This window comes from Saccostrea cucullata, unplaced genomic scaffold, assembly GCF_032062105.1.
Source record: "Saccostrea cucullata isolate Sc308-1 unplaced genomic scaffold, CSIRO_AGI_Scuc_v1 ctg194, whole genome shotgun sequence".
In the NCBI taxonomy this organism is placed as follows: domain Eukaryota; kingdom Metazoa; phylum Mollusca; class Bivalvia; order Ostreida; family Ostreidae; genus Saccostrea; species Saccostrea cuccullata.
This window is the reverse complement of record NW_026939778.1, coordinates 390,451-409,984: the sequence shown is the minus strand read 5'-3', so window position 1 is coordinate 409,984 and position 19,534 is coordinate 390,451. Positions and strand designations below refer to the sequence as shown.

The window sequence follows — 19,534 nt, the reverse complement described above, 5'->3', positions numbered from 1 at the left end:
ACAACCAAATAAAGCAAATGTCGATGTTTATAAACGACTGTGCTATAATATATTACAAAAACATCGATAAATAAAACATTTCAAGTTTTATTTTTGCGCAAACAGCTTTAACCTTTAAAATAAGGGAAATCCTAGTAGATTTATAGAACCTAAATTCTTTGGCTGTCCCAAAATAAATCCATCAAGGTCAGTAAACATGGCGGATAAATTCAAGTTAAGCTGTTGACACACACGAAAAATAACCGATATATGGATCGTTGTGAATATTTTTGGATATTTATGTTTTGCATAATTACATATATTCCAGTAAGAGATGATAATAAAATAGCCGTTTACTGATAATTTGAGACCTTTCCGTGCGGGAGTGATCCACTGCCGCATCTGCGCCATTATAACTTTGAAGTTTTAGCCCTCTCCCAAAAAAAAAAAAAAAAAAATCGGAGAGGGCTACATTATTGCAGCTAGAACGGTTAAAGCTAGGGGTTTCACACTTTAAATTACATGTATGTAATCCTTGTGACAAGACCTTTCTTTAGAAAGGTTTAGAAACAACTTTGACCCTTTGACCCTTTGACCTTGACCTAGAATTTTGACCTACTTTTTAAAAACTTAAACTCTGGCCATAACTTCTGAACAGGTGGTGCTAGGGCTTTCAGATATTTAACAATTGTGTATTTTTTGTGAACGAGAAGGCTTTTTGGTACCAAAGTACATGTATTTGATTTGCATTTGAGAAAGTTTAATCTTCGTTATGTTCCTATACAGGGGGTGGGGTGGGGGTGGGGGCATCAGTGTTTCACAAACACGTCGATCAACACATCTTGTTCATTTAGTAAAAAGGTGTATTTCGCACGAAAAGCCTCGAAGAGTCAAATGAGGAAAATAAAAAAAATAAATAAATAAAATAAGTATAACAACGACTTTTTATCTCGTAATTGTGACGATTTTATTAAGTCGTACTAACCAGGCTAAGGACTTTTTTCCGTCGGAGTGAAAGCTAGGGGGTCTACCCAACCCGTCCCCTTACAAAAATTTGGGGACTAACGTTGAATATCATTATTATGCCCATCTTAACAAAAAAAAGTGGGTTTAAAATTGTTGTTCGAACCAGGGATCAACCTATACGTAGTATATTAGGTCCCTGTAAGAAAAAGTGTTCAAATGTAGGACGACAAATCTAATACAAATATAAGAACCTAAATGGAAACCTAAATGGACCCAAATGGAAATCATTTAGGTCCAAATGGAAACCAAATGGAATATTAAATATGTATTGTTACTCATTTATAATGATGAAAAAGTGAACTTACAAATGGAGTTTATTAATTATTCATATCTAATATGTATTTCGAGATACGTACGAGTTATTTTTGATTTTATTCCAATTTCGGCAAAATTACGGGGAGGGGGGCATGGCCTCTTGTGCCCACCAACCCCGTTCGGTTCTTACGGCCATGGGTACTATGCACTTAAATTTTTGTATTCAAAGATTGTAAAAGTTATTACAAATAGAAAAAAAATCACATTTTAAAAAGTTTTTTAAGTTCTTTTTTTCAATATTTTAAATAAGTTACAACATGAGAATACGATAAATGATACATTAAATATTCCATTTGGGTCAATTTGATTTTCATTTGTCCATTTAGGCTCCATTTGGGTCCTTTTGGGTAAATCGACGCATCCGTTCATAAATATCCGAAGAAAACTTTTCTGTTTGGATTCGAAAATAACAGTTCAAACTCAAAATGTCGCGCAGAGGAGAAGGCAGTTTGTTTATTGGAAGACTCAGTAAAAATACCCAACCTCGGCATTTAGAGGACGTTTTTGAACCATACGGACGGTTAGCAAGATGTGATGTAAAATATGGTATGCACAGATCCAGTCTAGAACATTATATCTTTAAATTAAAGGGCACGCATGCTTTCAGTTGTTTTGTCAGCCATTTTGTTTTGTTCATGAAATGAATAAGAAAATTATGTCTTATTTAATTTATTACTTTTCAAACTTGTTTTTATTTTATGGGTTGACATGGGAAAGGTATTATATGAGTATTAAATGAATTTAATTGAATTAAACTTTCTTTTGTAGGTGCTGAAATGGGTAAGGCATTTTTAAAATGAGATCTACTTGGTATTTTCTTTCTCTTCCTCATCAAGTTTAAAACAATAACGAGGTTTGATTTATTTAATACTGGATATTATTTAAGAAATAAAATATCATTTTTAGAGTTTCATTGGGGTATCACATGAAGTTGGTCACGTTCAAATTCTATAACGCCTGAAGGGCGTTACAGTAGATTTGATCACGTACCAACTTCATGTCATACCCAATGAAATTCTAAAAAAGATATTTTACTTCTTATATTTATATTTTATGTTTTTAGTTGTGTTACCAAGAAATATAAGCATTATTTATACTGACTTTGCAACAAATAGCAACATACAGAGTTTTTGAAATCCACCGGTCCCACCGGCAAAACTGGTAAATATTTCAAAAGTCCGGTAATTTTCTTCATGTAATCGGTCAGAGGGACCAGTAAAAAAAAATTGAATTCTCCGGAATTTTAGTTTATTTGTGAGATTGTCAAAAGGATTGAATCTGTGTGTATGAAGGAATAAACTCAAGGGCTTTTACGACAGTTAGTCATGATTTTTTTCCTGCCATATCTGTGTTTGTTCGATGAATCAGCTGATTCAATTTGTACAGAAATGTTAATTGTAGCTTTATTTGGGGTGCAACATATGTCAACCGAATTGCTAATCATCATTTACCTTGAATTTAAAGGATTTTAAAAGAATCATTTTTGTTACATTAAACATTTTCCTCACATTTTGTTTTTAGTGTTGGGTTTCTACGTGTTACACCTGGTTAAGAAATATAAAGCATTAAAACGTTTTTTTTTTTTTTTTTTTTTGAGTTTGTTAAAAGACTTTGTGGACTTTGAAATAGCAACATAATGTTTTTACGATGTCATTTGATGCACAATCGGAACTTTCCAAATGGCTTGTGCAGTTTGCTTTCCATACTCAAGAAAGTCTGATCATGTGACCAACTGCATATCATTGGAAATTGAATATCCATTTTATTAGCTTTGTTATATAAGGAAAGACATCAGCAAATGTAAATATTTACTTTTAAACTTCTGGCTTCCTCTTCAAATTGCATTGTTTAATGACCTTTTTTTATTGCGGTATGGTTTTGATAACAGCCTAAGAAGGAAAGTTTTTAAACATATTATCTTGCTGAAATTTCTATTGAAGCAAGATAAGTATCCTTTTATATGTAAAGTTTTTTATGGTAATTACAAAATCTTAAAAGTTTGAACAAAAACACTTATAAAAAGAAGTCTTTTGTGCATTGTTTATACTGAGAAATAGAAATAGCCGTTTTCTCTTTGCCCATGCAGGCATTGTCAGAAAACTTCTGCCAGCAAGTGTGTCTCAAATTGCCTTTCCTTCAAAATACAGTAGTATAAATATTTCAAATATGCTAAAAATCTTGAGAGAGAAAAAAAATGGATAAAGCATGTGAAGTGTGACTATGTACTGTATTACAGATTCATTTTTTGCAGCTTATGGCTTTGTTGACTATGAAGACAGAAGAGATGCAGAGGTATAAAACAATACTGTAATATAATGTAGCAATGATGTGATGATGAAAGTCGAATGCTTTAATTATTGCTGTTTACTGAAAATATAATAATGCTTAGAATAGTTTTTTCACCGTCTTTTAAATATATTTAAATAGTGATGTAATATAGTGTACTATTTTACATGTCATGTAACCAAGATATTTTGGATGTGAGTATATTGTGTAAATGCCAAATTCCAGGAGGGTTCAGAGAGGTAAAATGGAGAGAACGATCATAGGCATTTATGTCTGCTATTCAATTCATTTCATTAATTTGAATAAATATATTTAAATCATAGAGGTAAAATAATGCATTTAACTGTCAAAGATTAAGAAAGGGTTTACAAGTGAAGTAAGTATTTAAGGTAGATCTGTGATGAGAATTCAAGTTTTATACAATGCACAGAACCAATTTCTTGTCTGTCCAGAGTCGGTGGAATTAGCTACTAGAATTTATGTTAACAAATTAAATTTTAAAAGGATTTTGCTAATTTTAATGATAAAGAGAAAAAAAAAGTTTACAAAATTATCTTTAAATGTACAAAGTAAAGTAAATCAATCTTAATATATTTGCGAAAAAAAATTTCTATTTCTCAATATTGTAACCAAATTAGGACATTTTTGCAATTTTTTTTACACACTGTAATGTCTTTAAACAGTTAAATAGACCAGTTCTTGTTTTGTTTTTTTTTATGAAGTTCCCTTTGCTTCAATAGGGGGAAAAGGAAAAAAAAATATGTAGAAAATTTTGTGTTGAACATTGCATGTTATGAGATTAAGTAGTTTGAGAGATTTCCAATTGAAAAATGCAAGAAACTTAGGCTAGCTGGAGTATGTTTATTCAATTGTTTTTAGCAATAAGGATAATTCAGTTTTGGCAGTGTGACTGCATTTTCAAGCATGCTGAGTCCCAGATTAAAAGAAAAGTTACAAAAAGTTATGCTCTTTAAGGGTTTTTTTACTATGTTCGTTATTTTACTTATTGTAATAATTTTCCGACATAAAATTTATACAATGTATGTGGAAAGACATTACTGAAGGCATTGTTTTAGTGCATGTTCAGAAAACCTAGAGCTCTAATCAAATTTTGAATTTTCTTATCACATTGTTTATCGGTACGGTAACTTAGCATCAGTAATTAATTTGAAGTACCCATGAGAGAGTTAAAAGTTTTTAATTAGATGAATGGTATGTGGGGGTAAGTGAATTTATTCACACAATTACTATTTTTACAGGATAAAGAGATAAAGATATCTAATGTATTGTGTATGTATATTAAAATATTGATTGCTATAAAAATGACAGTGCGACCATTATGGCCTAGCTGTGAATGTGGACAATTAAGTATTAGCCCATTGTTGCCATCACCGATTTAAAACTGGTGTAGCGGGCCATTATAGCTTCCACCCGAGTTGTTTCCCCTGGCAGCTGCCCAGGTCATCAGGTTCCTTAGTTATTTGGGAGTTCATGCTCCATGCTTTCCTATGCCTGCCCACCCATAGGGAGCCCCTTAGCCAGTTCCTAGTCAGTCATGTCCTATGAGCCATGTTCTGTTTGCCATTTGCCATGTTTGCCATAGTTGCCAATGCCAAAATTCAGGGTAAAATCTTCAAGCTTTGTTTTCTCGAAGCAATCTTATCTTTGGAGTTCTAGTGGTAATCTTTTTCTTAAACAGTCTTATTGTGCTGTAGAATTTCCAAAGATAATTCAGAAAACCAAAAAGTAAAAGTTATCTTTGTACAGTTGTGGTTGTGTGGTAATCTATTTTTCCCTCCACTGCATGATAAAGAAGACTGTTACTGACAAGAATTATAGAAGGTTGTGTTAAAAAAAAATCTTATTTTAGGATGCGTTAAAATATGAAAATGGAAGGGAGATTTGCGGCTCCAGTATTCGTGTGGAATGGGCAAAGGGAAATCCACGGAGGCCATATTCATCCTCATCAAGGGGAGGAGGTGTTAGTATACTTGATTTCAAAGATTTTAAGAGCATATGTATTCACTTTCAATTAAATAAACATGTTTAAAAAAGTTCAAGTAAACTTTTTATGTAATAAATATTGTACATGTACTGCTTACTTAGGGAATAGGCCTGACATTTGATTTTTTTTGACAGGGTGGTATGTATGATGAATGCTATCGCTGTCACAGAACTGGACACTTTGCGAGAGACTGCCCCAATGACAGCTCGTATGGATTCCGTCGCTCCAGGGGTGGGGGAGGAGACAGGAGTGGGGGTGGGGGACGGTACGGCTCTCGTCGAAGAAGCAGGTAATAATAACTGCTGCATACAGGTGAATTAGTTGTAACAAAACAATGTTTCAGATTTGTTCCCAGTGACATCTTTAAAAAGTTTATAGATTTTATGTACTATTTTCTTGTGTTGTCTATAACTCTTAGGGCTGGGCAAAAATATTGATATTTCAATATATTGCGATACAATGACAAAAAATATCGTATTGCAATATGATTTTGTAATAATGATATATTGGCAATATGCTTATAGATTAAGGAATTTTGTCAATAAATATAAAAATGGACTTGTGAAAGGTTTGTTATTAAGCCAAACAGTAAGACAGAAGTTGTTTTGTGGGAACATTTCAGAGCATAACTTAAATAAATCGACAAGATTTTTTTCCCGTGTTGGTTGCTTATCATAGTTATGTACATTCTGCATGTAAATTAATGTAAATATAGTAAGAAAATGGCATTTTAATTACATTGAAAATATTGCAATAGATATCGCAATACAGTAAAAAATATCACAATATATTGCAATACAAAATCTCGGGCCAATACCCAGCCCTAATAAACTCTATGGTATAAACTATAGAGATTGGCTGGAGGCTGTTTATAATAGGACTACTGGAGTAGAGAATGTGTAGTGAGAGTAAAGTGATGCGACCAAAAGAGACTCAGATGGCTTCAATTGAAGTAAAACAAAAACTCGTTTTCATTTCAGGGCCTAGAGTTAATGTTATTTTTAAAAAAAATCTGTAAAAATAAAAAGTGGAATTATTCCTGAAAGCTTGACCAGGATTTCAAAATTGGTATTTACGGTTTTATAGATCAAGGTCCAGATCCCCTTACAGACGCAGAAGGTCTCCCTCCAGAAGTCGCAGCAGAAGCAGGGATAGGAGAAGGTAAACCCTGTGTTTGTTATGGATAAGTAGACTAGAGGTACTGTGAGCAATGAGCTCACTTAATGATCCCCCGCCTCCCATATGAATATAATGGCATTGTCAATGTTTTGCTATGGGAAAATCAAAATATGTGTTCGGTCGAAAGTAAAATAAGAGGTGCACAATGGCAGTATGAAATAAAGATTCTCTGCAAGTTTCATCCAATTTCATGCAGTGGTATAAGAGGAGTTGCAGATAAGAGTTGGGTACCCCAAAGCGTAACTGACGGACGTACAGACAAACGGAATGAACATCCCTATTACTATATACCCTCCTGCTTTCAAGCAGGAGCTATAATAAATAAGTGGTACCACGGTAGTGTGTTGTGTGAATTAACACAGTGTTTGAATTGTTTCAAAGTAGTCTCTGTTTCAGACTTAGCTTTCTGTTGTAGGTCTAGATCTGGCAGCCCTGACAGGAGGAGAAGTCGATCCAGGAGCATGTCAAAATCTCGCAGCCGCTCCAGATCTATCAGTCGGTCAAAGAGCAGGTCACCAGTTAATGAGGGCGGTGACGCCAAGGGTGGATCTCGATCCAACAGTCCTGCTTCAGATCATGAGTAGTGCAGCGGTTTCTGTATTTAGTCAGATAGGATCAACAGCAGTGACTGGTGGTGTAGAAGACAGTGTTTCATTCTTTTCATTTGATATCAATATTGTCATGCTTTCTGTTTTGGCATTTTTAATTAGAAATCTCACCATTTTAGAAAACATATCTTCACAATAAATGTTTTTTAATGAATTTTTTTTCAAGTTTTTTTTTGTGAAGTACCATGCTTAGTGCCATGCTAGCAGAACTAGTATTGTGCAAAAGCAGTGTATTGTGCCTTGGTTGACACTTTTCAGTGTTCAGCTGTAATACCAGTAGTCATTCTTAAGACTGGATCTACATGATAAAATTATTGTCAGTTCTGACACAAAATTTATACTTTTGTCTGGCTAGTATTTGACTGAGGAGGAGGTCACTTTTCTAAAGCAATATTTTAAGCCTTTGTACTCTAACAACTGATGTAGAAGGCTGCATGCCTTGACTTTTCCAGTTGATTGGAACTAGAGGAGTGTAGTACAAACAGTATACAAAACAATATCTTTAAAATGCTTAGCAATATTATCAAAGGTTCAAAGAGTCATTGAAATGAAGTATTAAGATTGTGGAAATAGTAAAAGAGATGGGTTACCAGATTTTTTTAATCTTTCCTAGTCTCTGTAAAATCAAATTGTACCAATATACAGTCTGGAAGTAAGTCACATTTAAACATGACCTTGCATCAGATTAACTAGCTGAAGTCCTCAACCAATCTTTCAAATAATTTATTTAGGTGAAAGAGAATGTCGGGATATGATTTTGAAACACTTGGAAGCTCATTGGCAAGGTTAAAGCTTTTCAAACTATTACTAAGGTAAAGAGTTCAAAAATGGTGTTACATGTATCGAAATTAAGGTCTTATCACAAGAAATGCAGGTGAACTTTGAAAACCCTGACATTCGGAATAAAATTAGTATCAAAGGAAAGGTCACAAGAAGTGACATGAAAGCTCTATCAGCAACTTCCATGAGTTATAGAGAAGGTTCAAGTTTTTGCTGTGTTATTTGTCAAACTCGAAAGGTATGGACAGGAGGTAAAATATAATTAGGGCCCCGCAAGGATTTGCAGCACTGAAGACCTTCCTTGGAATACCGACAGTTTGAACTTTTGACGGCGGACCGTGATCTTAGAGTTTTGCATACTTTTGAAAAAAAAAATATACTGGCCATAACTTTTAAACCCCTGGTGCTTGGGTTTTACCCGATAATATTTAACAATGATGCGTGTGTCTTAATTGTGACAAGGCCTTCCTCTGGGAGTTTGACATGTATTTGAAAACCTTTAAAATCGGCATTAGTTATGGTACGCCATATTCACAAAAATGAGCTAAACATAGTTTCACAATTCATAAACTAGGTTTATTGATTGTAAACTATAGTTTACGGACTGTAAACTATAGTTTACGGACTGTAAACTATAGTTAACAACGTTTGATCTAAATTTTACATCAGTAAACCTTAAAGCCCACATCAATGATGGAATTTTACGAAATTATGAAAAAATAATTAAATTTTAGATGACTTAATTAGGAATTGACCACTGCTCTATTTCTTAATACAAGACTTAGCTGACATTTATTTCTCAACCCATGAAAATCATTTACCCAAAGTTCAATCTATTTTTATTTGTACACCTCATTTTCATATTTTACATGCAATCCTTAAACAGATAGGGTTATGCAATAAAACAGTGACCTACTTATCGAGAACAGGTGAAAATAAACACGAGTATGTTTTCAGCGTATCAGGCATGAAGGTGCATTTTTGTGAAGAAAATTATTTTCATTGATAAAAATCAACGATTCTGTTTACTGAGGTAAGAATAAAACATATAATTATAGTAATGTAAGCGATCCGTTATGGAGTAAAGTTCTGTGATAAATCTTGAGAAAAGTAACGATCGATACTGTAATATCTAATTTTAGTTTCACACGACAAGCACGTGCATGATAAAGCCAAACAATGTTATAAATTGTGAAAAGAAAACGAAAGTTTACGAACGAACGGCACTAGGCGATGTGGCCAGTCAGCAGGGGATGCTTACTCCTCTATGGCATCTAATTCCACTCATGTTTTTTTTTTTTTTTCGAAATTCGTGTTTTCTCTGCTCAACTTGTATTGTTTCAATGCACTTTTGAATTTGATTTTTGTTCCTTATTTTGATATTTTATTACTCATGACCAGGGATATATATGATTCCCCTTTATTGTCCCCGTAATCAAAGAATCGGGGGTCTATAGTTTTTGTCGTGTCTGTCCGTCTGTCTGCCTCTCTGTTTATCTGTCTCTCTATCTGTCTGTCTGCTGGTCCGCAAAAACTTTAAACATTGCCTATAACTTTTAATTTAGTGGAGCTATGACTTTCATATTTCACATGTGTATTCCTTGTGACAAGATCTTTGTTGGGTACCACCAATTTTGACCTTTTGTCCTTGTAGTTTGACACACTTTTACCCCAAAAATCCAAACTTTTACTTTGGCCATGACTTTTGAACGGAAGATGCTAGGACTCTTGCTCGTACTTCATATATGTATTTTTTGTGACAAGACCTTTCATTGAATACAACAAGTTTGACCTTTCGACCTTGATCTTGGGGATTTACGTTATTTAAATAAAAATTAACTTTGACCATATATTTTGAAGGGTTAGGTCTAGGGCTTTCATACTTCTCATATATAAACCTTGTGGCAAGACCTTTCTTTAGCAACAAACAACTTTGACCCTTTGACCTTGACCCTAGAATTTGACATACCTTTTAAAAACTAATCCTGGGCCATACTTTTGAACAGGATGTGCTGGGGCTTTCAAATTTCACAACTGTATTTCTTGTGAGAGGACCTTACTTTGAGTACCAACATATTTTAATTTGCATTCAAGAAAAGTTTAATCTTCACTATGTTGCCGACATTGGGCATAAGTGTTTTACAAACACATCTTGTTATTGTATTCTATTCTTTAAAATCTATTTCAGATGTTATGATGCAGTGAAACATTTTTAGCTCACCTCAACGAAGTTGGGGGAGCTTATGTAATACCCTCGGCGTCGGCGTCGGTGTCGGCGTCGGCGTCCACGTCGGCGTCGGCGTCCCAGGTTAAGGTTAAGTTTTTTGGAGCAGTTTTCTTTTTAAGTACTTCTATGTCCTATATTGATTAGACATGCATGGAAGATGGTTCTAGTGTGTTTCATTGTACCAGTCAAAGTTTCAGATGCTGCAATTTCAGCAAAGGAATGACCAGGTTAATGTTTTTGGACATTTTTGGTGCAGTTTTTGGTGTAGGTTTCATTTCCAAGTAACTATAATCCCTATGTTGACCAAACTTGCATGGATGATACATCTTAGTATGGATACTACCGGGCTTGCTTCGGATGCTGAATCTGACCTACATTTTCTGGTTGAGTGAACAGGTTAAAGTTTTCGATGCAGGTTTCATTTCCAAGTAACTATGAGACCTACGTTGACCAAACTTGCATGGTTGATACATCTAAGGATGCATACAACCGGGCTTGCTTCGGATGCTGAATCTGACCTACATTTTCCGGTTGAGTGAACAGGTTAAAGTTTTTGGTGCAGGTCTCATTGCCAAGTAACTATAAGCCCTACGTTGACCAAACTTGCATGGATGATACATCTTAGTATGGATACTACCGGGCTTGCTTCGGATGCTGAATCTGACCTACATTTTCCGGTTGAGTGAGCAGGTTAAAGTTTTCGATGCAGGTTTCATTTCCAAGTAACTATGAGACCTACCTTGACCAAACTTGCATGGTTGATACATCTAAGGATGCATACAACCGGGCTTGCTTCGGATGCTGAATCTGACCTACATTTTCCGGTTGAGTGAACAGGTTCAAGTTTTTGATGCAGGTCTCATTGCCAAGTAACTATAAGCCCTATGTTGACCAAACTTGCATGGATGATACATCTAAGGATGCATACTACCGGGCTTGCTTCGGATGCTGAATCTGACCTACATTTTCCGGTTGAGTGAACAGGTTAAAGTTTTTGGTGTAGGTTTCATTTCCAAGTAACTATGAGACCTATGTTGACCAAACTTGCATGGATGATACATCTAAGGATGCATACTACCGGGCTTGCTTCGGATGCTGAATCTGACCTACATTTTGTGGTTGAGTGAACAGGTTGAAGTTTTTGGTGCAGGTTTCATTTCCAAGTAACTATAAGCCGTATGTTGACCAAACTTGCATGGATGATACATCTAAGGATGCACACTACCGGGCTTGCTTCGGATGCTGAATCTGACCTACATTTTGCGGTTGAGTGAACAGGTTAAAGTTTTCATCAAGAGATGAAAATTCTCAAATTTGCTTCAGATGCTGGATTTTGATTACATTTTCATGAAGAAGAACTAGTTTAAATTGTTTATGTAGGTCTATTTCAAAGTATCAGATCAAAATTGCTTAAATATTTTCATTTTTGGAATGTACACTTTTTGTTGGTTAATTGTGTGACTTTGCCTTACTTAAAGACAACATTCGTTGAGGTGAGCTCTGTAATCTCTGATTACCTATGTTTTGACTGTACCTTCAACTCATATTGAATTCACCATCTTTATCTTAATTTATGAAAGAAATTTTTGCAAAGTACATACATTATATTTTAATACTTATGTTTATTAACAATAAAATTTCCGAGCCTTACAGATAGAAACAAAAATGAGCTTTGCCAATCCTCCAGCAAATCCGGTTTCTACAACACGTGTCATTCTAGAGTACGTTTTCACAAATCAAACCAATTTCCAGTTTTTGTCCAAATTCAAAGTCGTAAATTTTGAGCCAAAGAGTGCAGAAGGTAAGGGATCAAATAAAATATATTTTAAAACCTATTAAAAAAGACAACATATAGGCAATTCAAATCACTATATAATATAGTACTGTTCTATATACAGTGCTACATGTATATAGAAACAAATAAGAAACATTCTTTCATTTGTTTAATTATTCCACTTTTTTAATTTCTTCCATTCCTAGATTGCCCATTAAATGACACATACAGCTGGAATGATGCATATAGAAAAGAACTTACTCTAATGATCATGAAACCGGTAGCCATGTTTGAAAATCCCTTTCTTAGTAGTCCCCATAAGTTAGTTCTGTGTGACTTGTGGCTGACAATGGACAAACAAGCTGGTATGTGTCTCATTAAAAAAATAACATGCACTAGGCTAATTAGTATTTTTTCATAGTATACTAATTTTTACACAAAATTTTTAAGGTATTTTTTTATCTTGTAAGTTGTATGTACATTAAAATATTTATCTTAAAATGTTTCATTATAGGTAATTTTGTTTGTTTGTTTTTTATTTGTTTTTCCCTTTTAGATATTAACACAAGGGTCATATTAAATGAAACATTAAACAGACTACAATATGATCCGACAACTGGACATGGTCCAAACAAGCCTCACGAGCCGTGGTTTGGATTCGAACAAGAGTACTACGTGGTGAATGATGAGGGCATTCCTGTCAGCTACGACCCGATAAAATTTGACTATTCTACACTATGTATGTACATCTTTATGTTAAAGTCTACATAAATATTTAAAGACTGATAAGTTTTGAAGTATCTCACTGAATCATTTAATTTCCTTCTAGCTAAGCGGTGGAAGTGTGGTATGTTTGAACCGATCCACTTCACAAATTGATATCGCAGTTTTTCTTGGAGTTCTCAATGTCTACTTTCATTTATTCAATTATCCCTGTCAGCAAATACATTGAGTCAAATGACGACTAACGTTTTTCATACCATTTGTCCATTATTTATAGACTGAATTGACCGACGGCTTTTTATACCGAGCGGTCGGCAGGGTAATCTAACTCCTCCCTGGCACCTGATCCCACCTTTGATGTTTCGGAGGTCCGTGTTTGCTCTGCTCCTATTTTTATAATGTTTTATGGACTTTTGAGGTTGAATACTGTTTGTTATATCTCCATATCCTTCATTGAAATTCTATTTGCTGACTTTCCTGAAACTTTTAATCACATTCTAAGAATTTGTCAATACTTCTTCACAGGAACAGAACAGAACAGAACAGAACATTTTATTTCTAATTTAGAGCCCATAACAGACAAGTATGAAATTGTTACAATAATTAAGGAAAAGATAAGCCAATGAATAGCAAAACAATTATACAATTAGCAGTTGACATAAATCATTTCAACAATAATCCTGTCTAAAAGGAATACATCAAATATGCATGTTACTATAATGTGCTATCATTTATAAATTTGCCCACAAAATTAAGAGTTTCCTTATCTTCTGTATTGAGTAACCAATAAAGTTTTTGTTCATCATCTAAAGCTGAAAATAGTGGAAATTTATGATTAATTAACTGAAACATTTCTTTTCTTTGATGATCAAATTTTTTACATGTTATTAAAAAATGAGTTTCATCATCTATGTTGTTAGAATTACATCTATTACATAATCGATTGTTAGAATTACATCTATTACATAATCGATCTTCTCGAGGAATATTGGTAAATCTTCCCACTTCAATTTGTAATCTGTGACAGGAAATTCTTAATTTACATAAAGATTTTCTGTGATGAAAATTTTTAACAACTGATAAATAATTCTCATAACCCCAATTTTGTTTGAGTTTCACATATGTGGATAATTTGCCATCGGTGTAACTTTTATAACTTGTATACCATTTCTTCACATAATAATCTAATAAAATTTTATGACAAAATGACTTAAATTTATATTTCCCATAACAAATAACTTCATCTTTAATATTCAGTAATTTTCTTAATTTCTGTATAAATGCAAACCATGAGTTCTTTCCATTCACAAAAAGCTTTTTACTACATTCATATGCATCTTTAAGTAAAGGAAATTCTATGGACAAATTCTCAAATCTATACCAACTTTTAATCAGTAACCTGGCAATATCATAATGCAGAGGGAACCTTCCCAATTCAGACAGTACTGCAAAATTTGTGCTTTTCTTATGAACGCCGAGAATATATTTACAGAATTTAAGGTGTATTCTTTCACAGGGTAGATTTTTAAAGCAGTCTTCAACTGTTAAATTTTGGCAGTTTAGGAATTTTTTAGTATTTATATTACTTGCACCCCACACCTCTGCATTATACAAAAGAATTGGTTTAATGGTAGAGTCAAATACATGTATACTGGTTTTAATCCCAGGGTTCAAATCAATAAAATCCTTTCTTAATTTATAATATGCTTTTAATGCTTTTTTATAAAGCTCTAATCTTGCTACATGAAAGCTTCCAGATACACTTAGGTGGACTCCAAGATATTTGTAGCTGGGCACACATTCTATCATATTATTTTGAAACATTAGTTTTTGTGTAATATTACGACCAGCCTTATTAAAGATCATGACTTGTTTTTTGAATGTTTACCTTTAAACACCAATCAGAGCAATACTTTTCAAGTTTAGCGAGTCTTGCTTGTATACCTTTAGCTGATGAGGATAAAATAACAATGTCATCTGCATACATTAAACAATTAACAGTTTGTGTCTGAAGCGATACTTCATCAATACATGAATCTAAATATGAAGGAAAGTCATTGATAAATATTTTAAATAAGGAGGGGCTCAAATTATCCCCTTGACGGACGCCTATAGCTATTTGAAATGGATCTGAGAAGAATCTCCCAATTTTCACACATGCTTGACTATTTTTATATATATTACTAATGATATTATAAAATTTAGATCCAACATTCATGTTAACTAATTTTAGCTTTAATCCTGTATGTATAACACTGTCAAAAGCTTTATGAAATGAGGTGGGGCAATGCAATGTTGCTCTAAATCACATTGTATTATTTTTATTTTAACGTGTATGTGTTACAGTTCCGTTTTACACCGTCGGACATGAACACGATAAGAACACGGGGGTGGAGAGAGATTTGTCCGTGAAACACCTACAAGCCTGTATCTACGCAGGAGTTACCGTTCATGGTTCTGTACGAGAGAATGGTCCATCCCAGGTACGCCTAGTAAAACTGTCAATCAAAGGTGGAATCCATCAGTTAGGTCTTAATGTTGGGTAAGTATGATGCAACAAGAAAGGGGGACGAATCAAAATGATATATTGAAGAAAAGATAACAAAAAGGGAAGTAAACAAAGAGAATACAAACAGAAAAAAGAGAGACCCACGCATATATAGACCAGAATGCACTCTTCAGTTACTTTGGGAAGTAGCTGTTTGGCCTCGTTTTTTGCTCCCAACAAATATAACAGATGGATGGAAGGAAAATGGAAAGAGGAAAAATACTCAAATGAGCCCTTGAGTCAGATATGCTTGAACGGAAAAAAGAAAATAAAAATGTTGTGAGGCGAAACTGTTAAGAATAGAAAAAAGTGTGATAACGGTACTTTCGATAATTTGTGCGTACAATATCATGAAGCTGTTACATTATGTTTCACCACTGGCTTCAATCTAAGAAGGAGTGCTCCTCTGCGTTCTGTGTAGAAAAGCAGTATTTTCGAGAGATGTTGAAGTTTTTTTCATTCAATTTAAACTTTGTTGTTTTGGTGTCTGGGCTACTGTAAAAGTGGTTATTTACACTGGTTAGCTCTACTGGTCAGAGACCAGAAGAGCTTATGCGATAGTAATGCGTCCGTCGTCCGTCCGTCTGTCTGTCTGTCAGTCTGTCCGTCTGTAAACAATTTTTCAAAATGCTACTCCTCCTACAGTTTTGGTCTGATTTCAATATAACTTGGCACACAAGTAGACTAAACTAAGATACATAATTCTGTGTATCGGTTTCTGATTTGGATGAACGGTGTTGCCGTGGTTACTAAAAATAGAAATTTCTGTTAAATTCTTTCAAAATGCTACTTCTCCTACAGTTTTGGTCTGATTTCAATATAACTTGGCACACAAGTAGACTACACTAAGATACATAATTCTGTATATCGGTTTTTGATTTGGATGAACGGTGTTGCCATGGTTACTAAAAATAGAAATTTCTGTGAAATTCTTTCAAAATGCTACTCCTCCTACAGTTTTGGTCTGATTTCAATATAACTTGGCGCACAAGTAGACTACACTAAGATACATAATTCTGTGTATCGGTTTTTGATTTGGATGAACGGTGTTGCCGTGGTTACTAAAAATAGAAATTTCTGTGAAATTCTTTCAAAATGCTACTCCTCCTACAGTTTTGGTCTGATTTCAATATAACTTGGCACACAAGTAGACTACACTAAGATACATAATTCTGTGTATCGGTTTTTGATTTGGATGAACGGTGTTGTCGTGGTTACTAAAAATAGAAATTTCTGTGAAATTCTTTCAAAATGCTACTTCTCCTACAGTTTTGGTCTGATTTCAATATAACTTGGCACACAAGTAGACTACACTAAGATACATAATTCTGTGTATCGGTTTTTGATTTGGATGAACGGTGTTGCCGTGGTTACTAAAAATAGAAATTTCTGTGAAATTCTTTCAAAATGCTACTCCTCCTACAGTTTTGGTCTGATTTCAATATAACTTGACACACAAGTAGAACACACTAAGGTACATAATTCTATTTATCAGTTTCTGATTTCGATGAACTGTGTTGACGTGCTTCTAAAAATAGAAATTTCCGTGAAATTCTTTCAAAATGCTACTTCTCCTACAGTTTTGGTCTGATTTCAATATAACTTGGCACACAAGTAGACTACACTAAGATACATAATTCTGTGTATCGGTTTTTGATTTGGATGAACGGTGTTGCCGTGGTTACTAAAAATAGAAATTTCTGTTAAATTCTTTCAAAATGCTACTCCTCCTACAGTTTTGGTCTGATTTCAATATAACTTGACACACAAGTAGAACACACTAAGGTACATAAATCTATTTATCAGTTTTTGATTTCGATGAACTGTGTTGACGTGCTTCTAAAAATAGAAATTTCCGTGAAATTCTTTCAAAATGCTACTCCTCCTACAGTTTTGGTCTGATTTCAATATAACTTGGCACACAAGTAGACTACACTAAGATACATAATTCTATATATCGGTTTTTGATTTCGATGAACGGTGTTGCTGTGGTTACTAAAAATAGAAATTTCTGTGAAATTATTTCAAAATGCAACACCTCCTACAGTTTTGGTCTGATTTCAATATAACTTGGCACACAAGTAGACTACACTAAGGTACATAATTCTGTGTATAGTTTTTCACTTCAATGAACGGTGTTGCCACGGTTACTAAAAATAGAAATTTCTGTTTAATACACTCAAAATGCTACTCCAAATACAGTTTTAGTCTGATTATAATGTAATGTGGCATGCAAGTAGACTACACTAAAACATAAATAGACGAAATCAAGGATCATTTTTCTATTGATTGCTGTTGAAAAGTTTCAATTCCCAACTGCCTAAGTACTTTTCTCTTCTTTTGCTATAAGTACAAACCAGTAGAGCTTCAGTCTCGACAGAGACTTCTGGTTTTTTAAGTACGCGTTTGTGACCATCAAACATTACAGTGTATATATTGATGAAATATTTGAAAGCAAATCAGGTACACATAGGCGGGGATTCTCTTTCTTTGTTTATGCTACTCTCAAATTCCATGAGCCAAATACATGTACTACTATCTGGGTTTTTCATAAATGGAAAAACTTCTGAAATCGCATTTTTTAAACTGTGTATGAATTGAGAATTCATTTTGAATGAGTAAAAACTGCTTAAGTATTCGAATTATTGTGTTTCTGAACAGGGATGGGGTAATTGAAAAAAGTAATTGTAATTGACTGTAATTAATTATATTTTTTGATGTACATGTAATTGGAAATAATTTGTAATTCGACATTTTTTCAGAAAATTCTGAAAGTGATTTGAAGAAAAGTTCATATTGCCTTTTAATAAATCTGAGAGAGAGAGAGAGAGAGAGAGAGAGAGAGAGAGAGAGAGCTGAGTACTATGAGTGTACATGTAGATGGTTAATGTTCTGCCTTTGGTAAGTAACACATAGAATGAATTCATATAGATTTTGTTTTATGCTTCTGTTCATGATTAATTTTTCTTCATCTCTTATTTTTTTTAGTGGGAATACCAAGTAGGACCGTGTGAAGGCATAACGGCAGGAGACCACCTGCAGATGTCACGTTACATATTATTAAGACTTGCAGAACAATGTGGACTGAGGGTCACACTAAATGCAGTCCCTGTAAAAAGGGGGATCGACTACTCCTCAGGGCATTTGAATTTCAGTGTCATGAAAATGAGGGAAAAAGAAGGAATAAGGTTCGTTTTTTTGTTTGTTGTTGTTGTCTCTTTTTTTTCATTTCAATTCATAAGAAAAAGTTTCATTTCAGTATGAGAAAAAAAATCAAATTAAACTTAAAAAGCATTAAGTTATTCTGAAAAAAAAAATATAATGCGTAATGAACTATAGCCAAACAATAATTGTATATGTACAATATTCAATAGTAAGATAAAATATCATATAGTTACTAAGTCAAAGCATCTACTTTAAGATTTATCCATCATGCAATCGATGTACTGTCCAAATCTGACCAAAAGCCTCTATTAAAAATCTACGACCAAACTATTGATGAAGCTAACACAGTCAGACTGTCAAACAACAAGATAGAAGGACACCCCATCATTGACGACTTTGTATTTGACGGGGCACATAAAAGGGTTTCAACAGTCAGGATCCCCCCTCTTGTGGCCTGGGAGCGGCGGGGGTACATGGAGGACCGCAGACCCCCCTCCTCTGTGGACCCCTATGCCGCGGCAGCTGGTTTGATCCGCGCCTGTATATTTGGGGATTTCTTAAAGCCTGGGAACGAGTCATTGAAAGATTTGTCTATCTGGGATAAGGAGGCACATGAGTTAAAGGAATTTCCTGACCCCTCATGAACAATGCTGCTTGTTTTACATATACCTAAAACATATCATAAATATATGCAGAATAATATTACACTTCTGGAACTTTACTTTTTTTAGTTAATCGGATAGATTCAAAATCACATCATTTTGTATTTAATGACACCCAGTAAATTTAAAATTTTTGCATGATGCTTTAAATAAAACTTGTCTTGTTTTCTTTAGATTTGTTGCTTAAAAAAATGTTCTTTATTTTTATGTTAAACTTAATACAGTATAAGCTACTTAGATTGTAAAAAGAGCATATT

At 34.0% G+C, this 19,534-nt stretch overlaps 2 protein-coding genes across 4 annotated transcripts; both read left to right on the top strand.

The window, feature by feature from the left end:
• The first annotated feature begins 1,722 nt into the window (after nucleotides 1-1,722).
• LOC134253938 (serine/arginine-rich splicing factor 6-like) lies at nucleotides 1,723-7,552 on the top strand. 3 transcript variants are annotated; one of them, XM_062736511.1, is made up of 7 exons: nucleotides 1,723-1,866; nucleotides 2,089-2,100; nucleotides 3,572-3,612; nucleotides 5,477-5,587; nucleotides 5,746-5,900; nucleotides 6,698-6,772; nucleotides 7,206-7,552. In XM_062736511.1, exons 1-7 carry the CDS (start codon nucleotides 1,746-1,748, stop codon nucleotides 7,372-7,374), a joined length of 684 nt encoding a protein of 227 aa, XP_062592495.1. In that variant the 5' UTR covers nucleotides 1,723-1,745; the 3' UTR covers nucleotides 7,375-7,552. The 3 variants fall into 3 exon arrangements, with proteins under 3 accessions (XP_062592495.1, XP_062592497.1, XP_062592498.1); XM_062736513.1 differs by lacking the exon at nucleotides 2,089-2,100; XM_062736514.1 differs by lacking the exon at nucleotides 6,698-6,772.
• A 1,537-nt stretch (nucleotides 7,553-9,089) lies between these two features.
• Nucleotides 9,090-19,448, top strand: LOC134253932 (glutamine synthetase-like). Its single transcript, XM_062736506.1, has 7 exons — nucleotides 9,090-9,211; nucleotides 12,059-12,206; nucleotides 12,386-12,544; nucleotides 12,736-12,918; nucleotides 15,249-15,385; nucleotides 18,439-18,638; nucleotides 18,872-19,448. Exons 2-7 carry the CDS (start codon nucleotides 12,071-12,073, stop codon nucleotides 19,257-19,259), a joined length of 1,203 nt encoding a protein of 400 aa, XP_062592490.1. The 5' UTR covers nucleotides 9,090-9,211; nucleotides 12,059-12,070; the 3' UTR covers nucleotides 19,260-19,448.
• Nucleotides 19,449-19,534: the final 86 nt, after the last annotated feature.